The sequence below is a fragment of the Electrophorus electricus genome, chromosome 21 (genome assembly GCF_013358815.1).
Source record: "Electrophorus electricus isolate fEleEle1 chromosome 21, fEleEle1.pri, whole genome shotgun sequence".
Classification (NCBI taxonomy): domain Eukaryota; kingdom Metazoa; phylum Chordata; class Actinopteri; order Gymnotiformes; family Gymnotidae; genus Electrophorus; species Electrophorus electricus.
Window position 1 is genome coordinate 1,562,100 of NC_049555.1, and position 19,258 is coordinate 1,581,357.

The window sequence follows — 19,258 nt, forward strand, 5'->3', positions numbered from 1 at the left end:
TTAAATATATGAGTAAATAAAGAAAAAAGTAATAAAGAAAAGAAAATAATAAGCAATAGGTAACATGCATTGCACACTGTACAAGCAGTAATATAAACAAATATAAACAAATAAAGGCAAAATAAACAACATTTATAAAATGTAAAATATATTTTTTCTCCGCAACTCTGCTTCACTGCTAGTGGATTGTATAGTTGAATAGTTGAATATAAAATAGTTGAATATGCCCACATTTAATATTGACAGCACGGTGTCATACACTCATGTCAGCACTGATGAGGTCAGTCTACGTCTGACAGTCCAGATTTATACTGTCTAGTATATTCACAAAATTGGTTAGGCAAAACTTTATGTAGGTGAAACTGTGAAGCTTATGTCTTCTCTGGTTCTAATGCTTGTGACATCGTCAGCATGCTAGACTGCTAAATAGACTCTGCCTCTGCTCTGGCATATCGACCATGTGGGCTTTGTGGTCAGTTCTGAGGTGTAGGTGAAGAGGATGGAGGGAGCTAATGGTTACACTTTATAGCGCTTAGGTTTGATGTCATTAAATGTATTTTTGTTTTTTGACCAAGTCCTCGATGATTACAAAAAGACCCGGATCAATTTTATCTTTGTTTTGTGGAGTAGAGAGAGGACACAGTTCCTCAAGGATAGTGTATGTAAGTAGGATAACTTTTTCAGAGGTACTTTATCAAAGTACCATTTGGAAAATGCAATTTACAATAACATATGTCAGAAGTTAAAAAGATGTTTAGGAGTATGCCTGACAAGTGACAATGTTTCATCATCTCACATTATAGTTACCAGTTTTTGTGATATGTTAAAATAACAATATTAACAAATATTAATGTAAAATAAAGAAATACTAAGTCAACATATTATACTGAAATAATAGTTAGCAGGTTGCTGCTTCATTATATTGATGACTCAAGATCTTAAGATACTTAATACCAGTAAATTATTATTGCCGCTGAGCTTTTACGTTTTTAAGCCTTTTTATGTTATTGGTTTCGACATACCTTATTGAAATAAAATTATTTAACGGTTGATATTTTATTATTAATGTCCTTTTCTTAAGCAATAACATTTGTAGAGATTTTAAGATATGAGGGTATGTTACTATGCCCAGCCATAAGATTCTCTTTCTCTCTCCCCCCCCACCCCGTCCCTGCAGATTGTGAGCCAAAGGGGGTTTCAGATTGGTCATTTGATGAAAATTGTCTCTTCTGCTGCTTAAGACGAGAGAAAGTGAAGGTAACTGATTTTTCTTTCTGGCATTTCCTTGGTGTCCTTATCAGTATAGCTTTTCAGATTTTTAATTCTACCATATGGGTCAATTGGTGTTAGCCAGCTTCTTGCCTTTGACTGGTGGTCAGTTTTTGAACAGATTTGCTGATGGCTGCATAATTTGGGGTAGAAGACCACTCTCAACTCATAGCAGCAACACTGACATGTGTACAAACCCTAGTAACACTTGCTGTACCTGATAAACTAGTACTAGCTCAGCAATTGCTACTAGGGCTGCACAATATGTCATTTTTTTACATTTGCAGCATTCATCTGACACTTTTATCCGAAGCAACTTATAAACATGACTTAGTACAACTTGAGCAAATGAGGGTTAAGGGCTTTGGTCAGGGACCCAATAATGGCAACCTGGTGCTGGGGCTTCAACGGGCAACCTTCCAATTACTAGTCAAGTACCTTAACCACTGAGCTACTACTGCCACGACTGCCATTTTTTTTGGGCCATTGTGACATGGATTTCCACAATAAACACTTCACAAAAGGCTGCAATAACAATTACATTTTATAGGGCTCCCATTGGTCATGGTCCCTAGGGTAATTGACTTAAATTTACATTCTACAAAATTGGACAGAGAAACATAAAGGTCTGTAAATTAGTCTTCATTACTTTAGGAGAAAACTGACACGTTCAAAATGACATTATCAAATCTTGTGAGAAGTGGTTACAAGATGGTCAGAAAGCAATCATTCATTAAAAAACAATACAGCAAACTACTTTGCTTTTAGCAGGATGGAATTTTGACATGTTCAAATGGTTTATCAGAAACTCAGTCATAGTGAGAAGAGAATATTGCACAGAGGGCAACAGTAACAGTTGAAAAAATTACGAAGTGAATATAAGAGGCTAAGTTTAATTACTTATAAAATGCATAATACAAATATGTATGTAAGGTTTAATATGAAATGTAAAATTACTGGCAGTAAAGTAAGCTGCTTCCTCATCACCACAATTAGGCTGTGTCTGGAAAGAAAGTGTGATGACAAAGTAGCTAGCCAGTATTGGATACAAAGTTGTCTGTTGGTATATGGCAACAATGTGCGCATTAGTTGCTTAGCATATTTTCTATGTGAGAAGTGCTTTTTACAGAAGCTTCTCTGGACCCTGACCTTCATATCTTGCTATACATGTGAGCTGAGCTCATACCATCAAAATAATACCGAATTCTTTACATGCTATTTACCAAGAAATATGGTGTTGATTAATGCAGCAAAGAAGGCTTCATATTTAAGCAACAGTAATTTCAGTGTAACATAGACCAATATTCAACCTGTCAATCTGAAGGTAATGCTCCTTTTTGGGGTAAAACACTGAAACCTGGTCTTACTGAAAACTGTTAGAGGAGCCGAACATCTAGAAACTCAACAACATTTAAAAACACAGGAAATGCTCAAAAGTCAACTAGTGATTCTGACACAAAAGTTAATTATATATGTTTGCATAATCATGTCAGTGTCACAATGACAGTGGTCTGCTACCCAAATAACACATTGTCTGCATTGATTTTTGTAGTCAGTACTAATGAAAAGGTGACTGAGTTGTGTATGTCTAGAGATTGTAACATGACAATCAATTTAGTATGACACTTAGGTTTGGAATTACATTTTTAACCCTGGATGTCATACTATGTCTTTGACGTATGTTGGGCCTTGCTTATGTTTTGATGGTGTTTGTACTGTGGTCTACATATGTACCTCTTGTAATTTGTCTCCTTGTGCATGAACGTGTTCCTCATTCAGCTTCACTGATTAACCAGTGAAGACCAAAAACCCATACTGTGCTCATGTCATTTTCATTTGCAATTGGTTATGTATGTGTTTCAGTAAAAAAATAAAAAATAAATGATTTATGTAACATTTGTTTATTACTCCAAGCTCACTCACACTCAAGTATTTCATGATTATAATTATACCCAAATGTAACCTATTATTAAAAAAGTGAAAATTGTTTTAAAGTGCAAAAATATTTAACATTGGAGCCTAAAACTGAGCGCACATTTTAAAAATGTGAGCATGATTGACCAAGATCTCACACATTTTCTTTGCCATCATGCAAAACACATGTGCTCACTCACATTTACCCTGGTCTCATTAAGATTTATCTTGCAATGCATCATACAACTGTATGTACACTCTGTGATACATCCTGCTCCTACCCAGATCTGCCAGACCCACTGCGCTTTTGTTTGGGGAGGCTGTTTGTGCATTCAGATTTATCCTATGTGCTCATTCAACATTTCCATTTTCATTACTTCTACACTGCCAGAAGTCATCAGCTAATCAGGATTTTGACCAATGAAATTGCTGCTGACTCTTCCCAGCATTCCCAATGGTTGAGAAAAGCACAGTGAACACTGTTTAAGTGCATTTCATCAATGAGAAGGAAGTTACTGATTATAATATCAATAATAAAACAGTGGCTCATTTTTGCAGTTGCTTAGAAGATTTATGTTTTCATACTGTGTAAAGCTTATTAGCTAGCTCAGTGAGAAAGATAGTGAAAAGGATCTACAAATTAAGCACTTTTTTCTTTGTTTCATTACATTGTTTTGTGTGTATAAATAATCATACAGGAAACAAGATTTGAGATTCTTTTTAACTGCTATTGTAATAAATCCTCACTTTTGAGAGCTGATTGTCTTCTTGGGTTACTTTGTCTTCTTAGATTACTTTGTCTGACATAAAACCTTTGGGCTGAGGTTTCTTTTAAAAAAAATCTTTATAAGATAAATACTGCACCAATACATGGCTGGCTTTTTAATATAAAAACCGCAGTAACACATGGCTGCTGATTAACCATATTTAGCTTGCTAAGGTAAAGTATAGTCAATAGTCAATGCTGCTTAACAGCATTCCAATGCAAGCTATGTGTAGCCAGGGAAAACATTCTGCACTGAGCTTTACTGTACTGAACATAAAAGATTCTACAGAAATAACATTGCAGTTTTGGCGATACTAAACAAATGTAGTTTTAAAAGGGATGGCTCCTCTCATTACTTTTGTGTAACTGTTATAGCCCCTTATAGCTACAGCCAATAATAAATATAAAATCTCTTGCATACCTTGTTTGTGCACATTTACAATAATCCAATCCAAGTAAGGTTGTTAATGTTGGCCAAAGTGGAACATGTTACAAGCTAGTGTTGTTTCAATGATGATGAGCAAAATTATGAATCCCTCACATTACAGGTTAACTAGCTAACTAGCTATCTTAAATGTTTAAAATATCTCCAACATAATCAGCATCCAAAGTTTGTAAGAAAAATCTACTTGAATACGGTGCCCCCTTAAAACTGCTTATCTAATTTTGTGATTAAAGGGACAGTAGTGATGACTTTTCATGGACAACAATGTGTTTCTTGCCATCTTCACTGCTAATCACTTAGATACGTAGCAACCTAGCTTATTACTGGGAACCCTTGTACATGTGTATTTCAAAGATAGGACTGTGTTATACTTGCTCTATGTTCAGTCAAACTGAGCAAAAATGCCTCTTTTTGGCTGGTCTTCCCATAATTTTTACACAAACAGTGGTGCTTCCACAGTCTTTGAGCTGTCTTGGGCATTGTGGTGATAGGCACTTGGGCACTGGCTCAACTGGCCCCTTTAGTTGGCCCAAAATAAAAACATTTATTTTATTCAGTCATGATTGTTTGATTTTTCCCACTATTCCTTTTTATGGATGTTAAACCTTTCTTTCTCAGTTAAGAGGAGACTATTAAACACTATTCAGAGAATTCAGTGTAATAATAAATGTTTTCAACTAAGATTTTTTAAAATCACCTTTAGGAGAACTTGGTTGGTTTGAGCAACCAAGTCTTATCAGAGGTGGACATATATAGGCAGGAGAAACCCAATATCAACAAACTCGAGAGGCAAGCAGAAGACTTCCTCAATGCTGTCTTCTGTAGAAGGGGTAAGTTGTATTCATTTTCTCACGCATCTTAAATAAATAGGTAAGCAGGCAATTGTTTGCGGTTGGAAGAAAGATTATGTATGTACACACATAGATTATGTATGTACACACATCTCTCTGAGCAAATTATAATTTTACTTTAATTTTTAAAATTACCAGTTCAGTGGCAAACATGAAAGCTGATCTTACTTTACAGGGTTCAACATAAGCAATGGTTCAATGGTCTGGGCAAGTTGATTGGTCAATCAGTGCTCTGTTCAGGCCAGTTACAGTGTTTCCGCCAATCACAGCCATGAATCAGTTCATCTGTGATGCTAATTGGCTGAAGCTAGTTTCACCATAATGATGAATTCATGGATTTTATAAGACAAATGCTAGCATAGCTTTTTCTGAAATTTGTTAAGTAACACTTAACTATATAGCTAGTTAGCTAAGATAGTAACTTTCCTGCACCAAACTAGCCTGCAATGCTATGCTAATAACCTACCTTAGCCTGAGTGGTATGCACTGAACATCAGGAGAATGTGTTAGACTTCATTTATTCTCACTGAGATGAAAATATTTATCCGTCTTTTGATACATGTGGTTCTCTCCTGGTCAGAGAATTCTCCATTGGCAGTGGCTATGTTTATCAAGATTTTGTAGCCTCAGACAACTCAGTCTGTAACTCCAACAAAGATTTTTATCAAAACTAGGAATGTCAGTGTTAAACCTAAACTTATACAGTGTGTATTCAATTAATGGCCTAAGCTTTATGGAAAAGTGTTACTTTGCTGTTTTTCCCCAGGGCCAGTAAAACTGATCAACTGGCCTGGGGGGCATGTGGGGGAAATGTTTAATTGGACACTGTATTAGCATATACACTGGTAGCCACTGGTAGGCATAAAGAGTTGCTCAGCTGTTTAGCACTGATGTTTGTTGTTTTTTCTTTGAATGGGTAACCATGATTCAACCTTGAGGGTGCACATGTTCTACTAGAAGTCCAAAATGTGGATGAACATAAAGCTGTTTATTGAATGTTCAGTTTTATTGTATGAAAACTGATTATAGATTTGTATCCGGACCAGTAGCGAGATGGGTTAAAATCCTAAAATATATCTTAGACTACTGGTGAAAAATCATTACAAAGGGAAATTGCTGCCACAGTTGGTTGCAGACAGAGAGGTGTGAATCAGAGAGAAAGAGACGATTAGCATATCATTTTAAGAAACATTCTATCAGTGCAATGGAAGAACCTGTAAAATAGTAGACTCCAAGTAATATTGGATAAGGACTGTTAGTTGTCTGTTGCCATTGCATTTTTATGTGTCTCAATTGTCATACAAGTAACATTTTATCAATTCTTTTTGAATGCCTACATACATTTCTAGTGTGTCTACATACATGTGTAGTGTGTCTACATACATGTATAAGAATATTTTTTTTGTCTTGCAGAACCTTTCCAGTTTTTTGTTTGTGTGTTTATTTTTTAAGGTTTTAGTTGTGTTCTTGTGGACAGCGTTCTTCAACTCAAACCGAAGAATTTCAGTAGCGTTTAAGTTAAGGAATTGAGCAAATTGCATATATTTTGTTTTCAATGACCCATTTCTGTCTTTGTTTTGGATCATTGCCATGTTTAAGGATTTATCCTTACCCAAGATTCAGATTCCTGACAGGTTACCAGGTTTATGGAACTTGTTAATTGTTGTATTTATGGTGTATTTTTGGTGTTATGACTTTGTGCCTCAATAGGATACATAATTATTCCTCACCACAGAAACAGGCTTTTAAAATGCCCTTCCCAGTTCACTGATTAATCCCACTAAAATTCTGTGGGAGAAATTGAAAAGGAAAGACCACAAGTGAGAGCTATGGACTCAAATTTAGATATGGCTTGCTTGAAGTAATGTTGACTTGTATAAAAAGTGCTAATAGCAAAAAACACATTTTAATTTGAATCAGTGTCATACCTTTTTTAAGATTGTTTCCTTCAAGGAGAGTGTCTCATTATTTATGTTGGTATGAAATATGTGTGAAATGCAATACATTATTCTGCTAAATATGTAACATAGGAGATAGTTAATTTTGTTATGTAGTGAAAGATGTTGAAACTCAAAACCTGTAACATATTAACCGACTAAAGGCCTTAGACTAGTCATGTTTCTGAAGACATAAAAACTTTTCAAGAGTATGTAGTTATTTATGCATTTGCTCTCTGGGTTTCATTTTTAGCAGACCTCCCAAGCTTCTCGGATCCCCACATTCCTTTAGTGGCACGGGAAATAATGCAGCGAATGATCAGACAGTTCGCAGCAGAATATACCTCAAAAACCAGCTCAACTCAGGATATACCCTATCCCCAGTCCCAGCTCAACGGCACCAAGGACCAAAGCCTGCCCAAAGCGCCCTTGCTGGACTTGGCCCTGACTGCGCCCACTGCCCTCTTTGGTGGTACAGGCCCTGGGACCAGCACTGCTGCCTCGGCACAGAACCCTGTCCTCAGCAAGCTGCTCATGGCTGACCAGGATTCTCCACTGGACCTAACTGTTAAAAAGCCAGATGTGGAGCCCTGTAACCAAGGTAGATGATTTGAATGATTTTCGTTTTATTTTTCCTTTCAAATAAAATCAATTTTACTCCACGTAATGACTATGCAAATGCACCAAATCTTGAACAGGCCATTACAAGTCAAAGTTTTGGGGTTACACAATTGTTTTGTAATTGAAATGATTTAAATATTTAGAGTAAATGTATTATTTATAGTTGTCATTCTTGATGATGATGATGATAATAATAATAATAATAATGACTAACAATGGTAAGTAAAATAAAGGGGGGGGGAACAAAAATGGAACAACCCTCTTAAGTAATCAAATTTGTCTGCATTACAGATTTGTCTGCATTACACTCATTTTGTGCTCTTGTTGTTCAAAAAGATGGACCCTCAAAATTAATAATTCAAAACAGTGTTTATTTTGTGTGAGGAAATATTCTGCACAAAATATGCTGTTAAAAGTTTCAGGATTACACAGATGAACGATATTGCCCTAATGAGGACACATTATATTGCCCTAATGAGGACACTACATTTTCTGGATAAAGCCCCCCTTAATTTAAGCACCATTAGTTAGACTGATAACTAAGGTAAGATGTGAAAATGAAACTTGTGTTGACATTATTCAGAGTGAAACCAAATTACTTTTATTTTTCAGGTGAGGTTCTAAAGGTTCTCCTAACTCTTCCAAGCGTCACTTCCTTTATAAGAAAGTATACCATAAGTTAATTATCAAGATTATAAGATTGAGAGTCAAAAATCAAAAGTATCTGTTATTGTATATGATTTACTGTGATGCTGCCAGCACAAAGTGCGTGAGAGGCGAGGGTATGGTAAAGGAGTCCAGGGGGAATGGGCGGGTGCTGCTGTGCAGAAGTTGGCATGTGCCTCCTGCTGTATGGCCAGAACCCCCTGGAAGATCCCCCTCAGCCTCCTGGAGTGCGGCGTCCCAGGCCGTTATCCTGTAACGTTCCTCCAGGATGTACTCCTCTCAGTCTATGAGGTACTGCAGCTACCTGCCTCTCTGTCTTGCATCAAGCAGGGCACGCACCTTATAGGTGGGTCTTCTCTCCATCTCCAGCAGTGGCGGCGGTGATCTCGATGGGTCCTCTTTGTCAGAGAGGGTTCCTTCCACCACAGGCTTTAGGGACAACACATGGAAGGCCAACAATGCATAGCTGTTCCCTGGCAAGCCTGTCCTACAAGTGACCTCATTAATCCAACTGAGCACTGCATATGGACTGGCATATTTCAAACCCAGCTTGCCTGCGGGTCCCACCCAGCCATCTTGTAGCAACCCGTGCTTTGTCTCGTGGGGTAACGTGGGGTCTCTCCATGCTTTTTATCTACCTTTTTTTTAAAGGCAGTTATAGCAGAGCCCAACCGTCGGCCAGTTTCCTCCCATACCTGTTTGCTGCATTGACACCACATCTGGACAGCGGATATATGATGATGTCCTCAGGCAGCCAGAACTGTCTGAAGCTGTGACGAAATAGCAGATCGGCAGTCTCCAACACTTTGGGTAGTGACTTCAAAGGAATGAACCTGACCATTTTGGAGAATCCATCCACTGAAACGAGGATGACGGTGTTTCCTTCAGAGACAGGAAGGTCATTTACAAAGTCGATGGCCATGTAAGATCAGGGACATTGTGGAGTGGGTAAGGGGAGCAGCTTACTTGCCGGCGGAGTACATGTTGTTTTTCTGCAGGCACAGTCTGCACAGTCTACACGTGTTTGACAATGTCCTTGTGCGTCACCGACCACCAATAGTGTGCACGCAATAGTTGGGCACTGCATGTTGACCCCGAATGGCCTGTGCCTAACGAGGTGTGTGCCCATGTGATGAGGGCTGTGCGGTGTTTAGGTGGAGCGTAGAGCCAAGGTAGGCAGTGAGGATGGGGATTAGCCACTTCGAAGCTGTGATCCAGATCCCATCGCACGGCTGCCAAGAAGCAAGAGGAGGAAAGCACTGGCTCTTGATTGGTGGATTGTGCATTGGCAGTATATTACCTAGAGAGTGTGTCCGCTCTCACGTTCTTCTCCCCCAGTCTGAAGGTGATCTGGAAAACAAACTGGAAGAAAAAAGGAGCCCACCATGCCTGCGTGGAGTTTAAACGTTTTGCTGTCTGAATGTACTCCAGGTTTTTGTTGTACGGATGTAGACTGGAGAGGCACAGCCCGCTTGGGGAAGCATTGCTTATCACAGGAGGGTGCCCACTCTAGAATGCCATTTTTCTTCCAGGATATGTGAAGGTTGGGTGCGCATACCCAGAAGAGATCTATGTGATGGGCTGACAGGGAGAAGAAAATAAATAAAAGAAGATGTGCTCAGTGTGCCCTCCGTCTACTTGAAGGTGGACATGAGTGAAAACCTGAGTCCACAGATCCTCCATCAAGCACATGCATATGTAAGGGAGACGGTAATGAGATCAGCTTTATCTTCAGCTTTTTGGCGAAACTCCGGTCCATGAGGTTTCGTGCTACACCAGAGTCCACTAACACAGTGACTGGAGGGGAACGACCCTTGTGCGAAACTCTCACAGAAATACCAAACTTCGATGGTGTAGGAGAGCAACTCACCAGATTGCCTTTTCTCTTTGGCTCTTCTCGCTTGCATTGAACTCCAGCACCCTCCAGCTGCATGGGTTCTTCGGGAGCTGCAACTGGTCCTGCTGGTGGACTGGAGGAGACCCTCTGCAGAGATTGCAGTGTCTCTCTTACAGGAGAGGGTTGTAAGGCTTGGCAAGATGCATCATATCATTCAGGGTCGCCACCTCCTGCTTGCCCATCTCCCCACAGACCTATGAGGAAAGCATCTACTAATGCTGGTTCATTCCAGCAGGTCCCAACTGCCAGTGTCGGGGGGGATATTTTATAACAATACTGTATGAGTTTAATGTAATTGCTGCCCTCAATAAAGCAATTGACAATATTTAGTTGATAATTGGGCTAGTTAGACTAAACATTCCTAAGCTTGACTGCTAGCTCTAAATACCACTTTAATTAGAACCTTTCTAGCAATTTGAAGTATGTTGAATGGTTTTAACAAGCAACACAATATTCCATAACATGAGACAGTTATTAATATAAGTGTATAAAGAATTACAAAGCCATTTGTTATGGTAAGAGTCATTATCTTTAAATGGATAAAACTTGAAATAGTGGTAAACGATCTATTCTTCCAAGACTATGGCATCAATGCATCTTTGAAGTCACTAAAGAACCTTACCAGGACCTTCTTACTTAAAGGTAGTAGGTTTGCTCTATGGTGTCAGAATTACGTATCAGTCTATCTGTCAATCAGGTAATTCAGTGCCCAGTTTCTGGCATTTTCATTAAAACCAATATTTTGTAAGCTTTTTTTTAAAGTAGTCAGTGTTCATCTCTGTCAAAGACAACCAACAAGTACATAATGTATTTTTCTGTCTCTAGCAGTATCAAGACCATTTAAAATGTGGTAGAAATGTTCTTTTTTTTTTCCTGTAAAAAAAATCCTGATTTATCTTTGCAAAGAACAGTTTGAAAGAAGAAATTACTGGAACTGTTTGTTCACTAACGATACCAAAATTATGCCTAAGTATAAAATTGGCTTATGTCTATAGTTAAGATCTGAGATCTCACCTGAATTGGAATTACATTAATTGTTTTCCAGGTAATGGAAGTTTTCTCAATAAAACTAAGTTTAAAGGTGTACATAATATGGTCTAAAATGACAAATTGAATTTATGCTCTTGTGGCTTTTCTTGTATTAATGGTATATTAAGAGTTTTTGCTACTATTTAAGGAGAAAGGGGATAAAGTGTGAAGGTCTGTAAATCTTAGCTAAAGGAAAATAATTATTTTGTCCAAAGCAAGCTAAGAAATCATATTTTTTTTTCTTTGCAAGACTGTATTAAAAGCGTTGGCTTGAATACAAACCTTGTAACGATCACATATGATAAATAATGTGTACACATATATCAACCTTTTTTCCTTTTTTGTTATTTTTATTCGTGTTGTCGATTGAGCACATACCCCGTAAAGGGGGGCACGCTACATGAGTTTAGGGCTCGTCCCTCACCGAGCAGATGACTGTAGTTGGGACTGATCACTTAATGGGAAGGATGATTGCAAATGGACTGGCAATGAAATGGGGAATTACAGGAACCAAATTAAAGAGGGTTTTTTCCAATACATGGAAGCATCAGGTCAGGGGAATATTTGTATAATGAATAATACCTAATGTGGATGTATACACATGTGTAAAAAGTTTACAGCGCTGGGGTGTTAGTCGCACAACCACGTCCTTGTTCGTATATCTGAAAGAGTCCTGAGGAAAGCAGAGTGAACGTCACAACCTGATGTACTTAGCTACTACACCTATCCCCTTGACTTTTTCACTAGTGTACTACTTTTCGTTGAATGTTTCCAATTCATCATCACTGGCCACCCCTGAAATCTGTTTGGTCTTCCTGGATACCACCAACACTTTTCTTTCACAGAACTGGCTGTTTTTGTTTTGGTTTTTTTTTCTCCCAGAATCAGATTTTGTTTATTGGCCAAGTACATTTTCACATACAAGGAAATTGACTTGGGGAAATTGGTGGCAATCTGAATAAAAAGAGAAAAGAGAATACAATAACTAGAAAAATATATTAGGTAAATAAAATTATACAATATATATGAAGAATAGTGCAATAATATTTGCCCAGATTGAATAGCTTACAGGTATGCTAATAAAAAATATGCTATGTAATAGAAAAAATATGTTCAATGTATTCACAGGGCAATGGGTTTATGAGGCTGGCTGCAGTTTGGAAGAAAACTGAGCTTGTGGTGAGAGTTTTTGGTCAGAACAGACTTCAGCCTCTTGCCAGAGGGAAGTGCTTTGAAGAAACTGTTTCCACCCACAGTTTCCACCCACAGTTTCCACCCACTCATCTGGCAGAAAGTTGTTCAGCATATGATGTTAATTGCAGATGCCAGCAGAGCGAAGCAAAATGAAGTTGTGCCAAAACACCTTCTCCATGTGTTCTTATATCATCTGTTCTCTTTCACATGTATTCTTTTTCAGAAATCCCAATATGAACATAGCTAACCAAAACAGAGTCAGCGGCGTGTACTCCTGAAACTTAAATGAATATTAGAATAAATATTTTCTATTTGCAATTCTTTTCTTTTTCAGTACATGTCTGACAATATTAATTAATGAGCCTTTTGTAAAACCTTATAAATAAAAGTCTGATTAGCAGGCAGTAAATGCTATGTATAAAAGTAAGAGTATAAAGTGCTTGAACCCATAGGTTAGGATATATGCTATTATTTAGCTTAAGTGTCAGCTCATCTAGCTGAGGTCTTGGTTACAGATCACATTATTGTAAAACCTAATAGAGCATGTGCTGGTTTAACTATTACAATAGGTGATTGGCTATACAAGCAATTGATTAAATAGAGGTTCAGGTTGTTTTGCCTGTTTCTGCATTTCAGTTCTCTCCTTCATGCAGGCTTTCTATAATGAATGTATGGACTTACTTTTTTTTGTAATACTGTAGTGTCAGTATGAAAAAAGAATTGAAAAACATCCAAGAAGCACATTATTTGCAGTCACAGAATGAGCACAGCCACAGCACAAGCAGAATGAACTTGTAGGGTAAATCAAGAGAATCACTGAAAAGACACATGAAGAGGGTAACACTCTAAAATAAACTAAGGGAGACAGATCAAAGTCATCAAAAGCTTACACAAATCAACCACTCTCTTAAACAACATTAAATGACTAATTTAGCTAGTTTAGAGGCTGCAGGGAGACACACAGCATCCTGCAATCCCATGCTGTGCCCTCCCCACCCTCTCTGACCAGTGGGGCCGTCAAAACAATACTTTGCCTAATGTTAATATTCAGACTAAAATATGCACTAAAGACTTGAAAGTAGACTTGTACTCATAGTCTTCATGAAGTGACTTATTTCTGTAAGTTATTCGGATTTGTCCTTCCTGTATGGTTTTCCGCTATTATGACAGTGAATGTTTATTTCAAACTCAAGGTTATGATTTTTTGGTTTTTCTTTAAACAATGAATTAACAATTCTGTCTTTTTTTTTATTTTTATTTTTTGCTATGTGGTCTTGGGCCCCCTAAAGTTGCCTTAGCCACCCAATGGTCAGCCCATTTATAAATTTCTAGAATTGTCGCAGGACTTAGATTGTGTAACTTGTGTAACAGAATGAGAACAGCAGAGTAGGCTCAGCATGAACCAGGTTATCTGAGGTATGATGCAGTTAAATTTAACTTAACCTTTTTTAATTACTATAAGAGAAATAACTAGTTGCCAAGATAGTACTGTAAAACATTTCAGAATTTGAAAGATCAGATTTCCTTAAATGTGGAGCTGGAGGGGGCCTGATTTGCACCAATGAATACAATATTCATGGTTGACTCAATTAATAGCAATAAACATTTGTAGATATGTATTTTTTGTATTGTGTAATAATAGTTAATAGTTCAAAAGTAATGACTCAAAAAAAAAAAAACAGCACAGTGTTTATTGTAGGTTCTCCTGGCTCCTGGCTCAGTCAAATAGATTATGTATACACCTCATCTTGAAGAGATTACTCCAACTGAGGCCATTACATATACAATTTCTATTTCATATTGTATGAGGTGGGTAATCATAAATAAATTCATTCAATAAATAAAGAAATAATAGCCATGAAATGCTTGTATCTGATTACTTTCCTAATGTGAAACCTTGAGTACCTTATGGGCATTTGCATTTGCAACATAACAGAAATTTAAAACATGCAACATGGTGGGAGCCAGAAAGTGGTCTCCAGAGGAAACAGAGTTGTTTATGCTAAAAAGACTTTTAAAAAGTTAGAAAGATGCATGGCCATAAAACTCGGAATAAAGAGTGAGTATATAAGCAAATGAATGACAGTGGCTTTACATGAACTAGACAGAGCAAATTAAAACATATGTTGTAGAATGTTGCAGGACATGATGTCAGACTCCTGCCTCTCCTTTAATCAGTAGGCTACATGTGAGGTATGTTCACTGTGTCTTCCATAATTGTGAAGTAATTAACACAAGCATGCCAGCTGAAAAGCAGGTCAGTCTTAATCTTTAATGTGAACTGGCTTTTTTTTTTTTTTTTTTTAATATAGAAAATACAGTCTTAATGTTATAGGAGTTTAATTAAGTACCATAATATGTAACATCACACACAATGTATATGTTTTGTGTGTTATATTTGTTTGTTTGTTTTGTTTTTTAACAAATATACCAGTTATTTTAGCTCGCCCTGTCGGAGCTAGATTGCTGAAGACAAGGGTGGGTTTTTTCAGGTTGAGTAACTAGCTCTTCCACGATTCACTGTTTTATCTAAATTGTCTGTCTGTTTAGTCTTTATTAGTTCAAATTTGATACATTATTAAGAAAAAAATACTGCTCATTCTACATTTTTAACTGGGTGGTCACATGAAGGTATTTGTCATTTCAAATTATTTCTGCTATTATAGTATTGTTTGACTAGCAGACTAGGTATCTTAATTGTAAAAGGTAAATCATTCTTTTCCATTTATTCAAACAGAAGTGCTTTGTATAATTCTACAAAGGTGTACATTTTTGCTTTCAGGTTGAGATATGGTTGATGAATAACACAGATAGTCCCAGTTGATTGGCTATGGTAGGAAGGAGTTTTTACAACAATTGAAGAACAAATACATTTTTGTGGAAATTGATTTTATCAACATTTTAAATTGACTGCATTTGGCAGTCGCTCTTATCGAGAGCAACTTATATAAGTGCCTGTTGTCTCTTTATGCTAAAGAGAGAACAGAGCAGACAAGTATAGTTTTTTTTTTTTATTAGATAATATTAAAAAAATTTAAACGCAAACTTAATGTTTAAGTGCTCTTCCAAAAGATGGCTCTTCAGTGCTCATTTTAAGACAGCAAGAGACTCTTGTATTTGGATAGACTGCTCCATCATCATGGCCTCAATCTTTCTTGTTTCTTAAGGCTTAAGAGGATTCCAAATCAAAGACAGGGACACGTGAAGATTGAAATGACAAAAACAAACAATGTACTTAAAGAGCAAATCCAAACAAACACAATCCAAATGCTTGATATGCATACTAGAGGGACGCAGTACTTCACAATGAGAAAATAAGCTCTGTTTAAATACATTAAGATTAATGAGAGTCAGGTGAGAACAATTAGTATTCTGGTCAAATGGTCATAGGGCAACATAGCAGTTATTAATATCTTCTTTTGGAAGATTGTAATTATTTATTGATTCATTCATTCATTATTTAAAATACTAAATTATCAATTTCTTACTCATATTTCTGATTCTCTGCATTTGCATTTCCCCTTCAGTTTCATTAGAGCTAGTTAACATGTTAAGTAGAACAAAGAGAGATATAGTAAGACATGCTGCATCACCTCAAACAAATTTTTACATTTTTAAATTTTTTTGCATATTGTTTTTGATTTCTGCCCCACAACCCCCATCCCTGCAATTTAGTCATATCCAATCCCCACCTGTCAGGTAATTCTCCCGTGTCACACAACAGCTGCCAACCAGGGTGGTCTGTCACATGCTTCTTCCAAGGCACATGCAGCCGATCACTACACATCTTTTCAAACTGCAGCTCATGCGTTGCCAGGAGGAGGCGTAACATGTTCAAAGGATAACACTATCCACCCCTTTCTGATGCATGAGCTCACAGACATCCATAATTGGCTAGTGTCACTTTAATTGACAAGGGCCAGTGAGTATTCCACCCCTCCCTCCCTGAGAGCACAGCCAATTTTTTTTCTTTCAGGCTCCCAGCCACAGATGGCTGTGGCATCACTGGGGATCTAACTCCCAATCTCCTACAATATCTCAATGACAGGGCAAACACCTTTCTATTCTGCAAGGTGGACTGTACTAGATTGTACTAGTTGGACTGTAATTTGGATTATGAACTGTTTTAGAATTATAGGTCTTGTGTAAAAGTGGTATCTTACGTCTGTCATATTGTGTGTGCTTGTCTTATGGGGGAATTGCATTTGTAATTACAGATGGCGTCCTTGATCTCTCAACAAAGAAAAAACAGAATCGTAGCAGCTTCTCTTTCAAAACATCTCAAGGATTCTCTGTCATGCCCATAGTAAAAGGGTAAGAGCAACCATTTTGTGTTGTTTAACTTTTTAATTCACTCTCAGCACTCTCAGTTTGCTCTCTAACCCCATGGTCAACAGATGAATAATGCAATTTACAATTTTACATCATTTTTAATGATATAATAAAAACCCTGTTGGACAAAGACATAAATAGATGATTTTACCTACTCTCTCAGTACAATGGTTTTTCTTAATCAACATGGTTTGTACCATGGTTTCTGATATCATCATGGGTATCTGTTCATTCAGTATATTATGGCAAATTATTCTTGTTTATATTTAGTTTTTGACACTGACACTTAAACTAAAGGGAGCACAACTAAGAGCAGCTTTTCATGGTAGGACATAAGTGCAATATGTTTTACATTCACATATTTTTGTCTCAATTAGGCATTCCTTGATAATCAATCAAAAATACCGAGATGTTGACGATGAAGATGGTCTACCAGCAAAGGCCTTGAAAGATTCTATTTGGGAGAATCACATTGGCCCTGCCCCTATCAAGACACCACTTGCCCGATCACTTCTCATAAAGGAGGAGCTCCTAAGCCAGAAGCAACGCTTCCTTGGACAACCTTCCCCTCTTTCATTGGCAACCTTGGAGACAGTTGGTCTTCTTAACCACAGTCAGACCAATCCTCTCTCATCTCATGATGGCTCTTGGGGAAAACCTCAGTTAGATAGCTTATTGAAGTTCAGACAGGCTAACAGTAATTTCAGTGATTTAAAGGATGTGCCACTTGTTTTGGAGAACCAAGGCACATTGATCAAGGGCACCAATGCCTCCCACAGCAAGTCCCTTGATGTCGCTGCGATCACAGCAAAGAAGGATGCAGGGAACTCTCCTCCAGTTGACTTGAAGATCCCTCAAGTCAGGGGCATGGACCTTTCCTGGAATTCCCATGGAAATACATCTGATCTCTATAGTTATACCTCCATGAATCTGGGCGGTGTGCACTCGGAGAGTTCTCTAAGCAGGAAGCTTAGGGCCATTTTGCCCAAACAAAGTCGCAGGGCTGTCTTGGGAGGCCTCCTTGAAGGAAGTGCCATGGGCGAGTATTGGGGCACAGATCCTGACCAGTCAACTTCTGGACCACAATATCCAACCTCAGATCCAGAAGCAGATCCAACAGGTTCCAAGCAGCCACGCAAGAAGAGGGGTCGGTACCGCCAATATAACAGTGAGATCCTAGAAGAGGCTATTGCTGTGGTGATGAGTGGGAAAATGAGTGTTTCAAAGGCACAGAACATCTATGGTATTCCTCACAGTACACTTGAGTACAAGGTGAAAGAGAGGATGGGCACGCTGAAGAACCCACCAAAGAAGAAGCTTAAACTAATGATGAGGATGGAGGGACAAGACTCTGGAGTCACAGCTGAAACTGAATCCTCAACACCGGTGACCACCCCCAGCACAGCGCAAGAGGATGTACTGCAGGGAGTGGGAGACACAAAAGATGAGTAATTACACAAAGCTGGGACAAAACTAATAAACCTCAAATACTAATTGGGAAAAAAGAACATGGCTTTAATTGTGCCAATTTACTTTGCAGTATCTGGGTGAGCACAACCACAGGGAACCAATAATTGGGGATGAAAATTATTGGCTAACATTACAGGGGTCACTTAATCACTGCAGGCATTTGTTAGGATTTTTTATCTCATAGATCAACAAATGCTTATTAAAGCCATAAGTGAACCCCACATTTTATTTTAAAAAGTAGGTTGATTCAACTCCTACTTGCACCTTTCATCTGAACTTTTAATACCATTATTTATTTTAAAAAGGCATTTTGGGGGCAGTATCTAATTATGAGGAGTAAACAAATAGGGTGCAATAGATGATATGATGGGTTGCAATGAGCCCCTTAAAAATCTATCCTTTTTTTTCTCTTGTCCCCACAACTCCCTCTTACACTGAGTTTATAGTAGAATTTGGTAAGTAAAGCTTACGAGTATTTCAAAGTCAGGATTCTCACAGTGGATCCGATGCTAGATTATCTGTTCTTTTGCCAGGTAAAAACATATTTTGCTGTTGTTAGTTTCAACCCTTTATATTCTGCAACACTGAAATCAATTTAGTCAAGTCTTTTTAGAAAATGTTGCATAATAATAGTAATTCAGGGATGCATGATTGTGAGGATTTAAAAAAATGAAACTATAATTTCTTTTAATTTTTGCGCTTTATTTTGCACTATACTTTCAGTCTGGCATTTACCAGACCATAATTCTGGCGATTAGACCTAATTACCTCGACATTGTTTGCATTGCGCACTTAATATTCTGTCTATCTTTGATACTGTCATCTTTTTTTGTTGCTATTGTTTTTGCACATTTTTTCAGTCAATAC

General features: G+C 37.7%; 1 protein-coding gene across 2 annotated transcripts in view; it reads left to right on the forward strand.

The window, feature by feature from the left end:
• The window catches only part of lcor (ligand dependent nuclear receptor corepressor), a 51,841-nt gene extending 33,310 nt beyond the window's left edge, over nt 1–18,531 (forward strand). For both annotated transcript variants that reach the window (XM_027010487.1, XM_027010488.1), the window contains 5 exons: nt 1,178–1,257; nt 5,098–5,224; nt 7,436–7,783; nt 16,807–16,903; nt 17,299–18,531. In XM_027010487.1, coding sequence (XP_026866288.1) covers nt 1,178–1,257; nt 5,098–5,224; nt 7,436–7,783; nt 16,807–16,903; nt 17,299–18,373 — 1,727 coding nt within the window. In that variant the 3' untranslated portion in view covers nt 18,374–18,531. The remainder of the gene's footprint in view (nt 1–1,177; nt 1,258–5,097; nt 5,225–7,435; nt 7,784–16,806; nt 16,904–17,298) is intronic.
• Nucleotides 18,532–19,258: the final 727 nt, after the last annotated feature.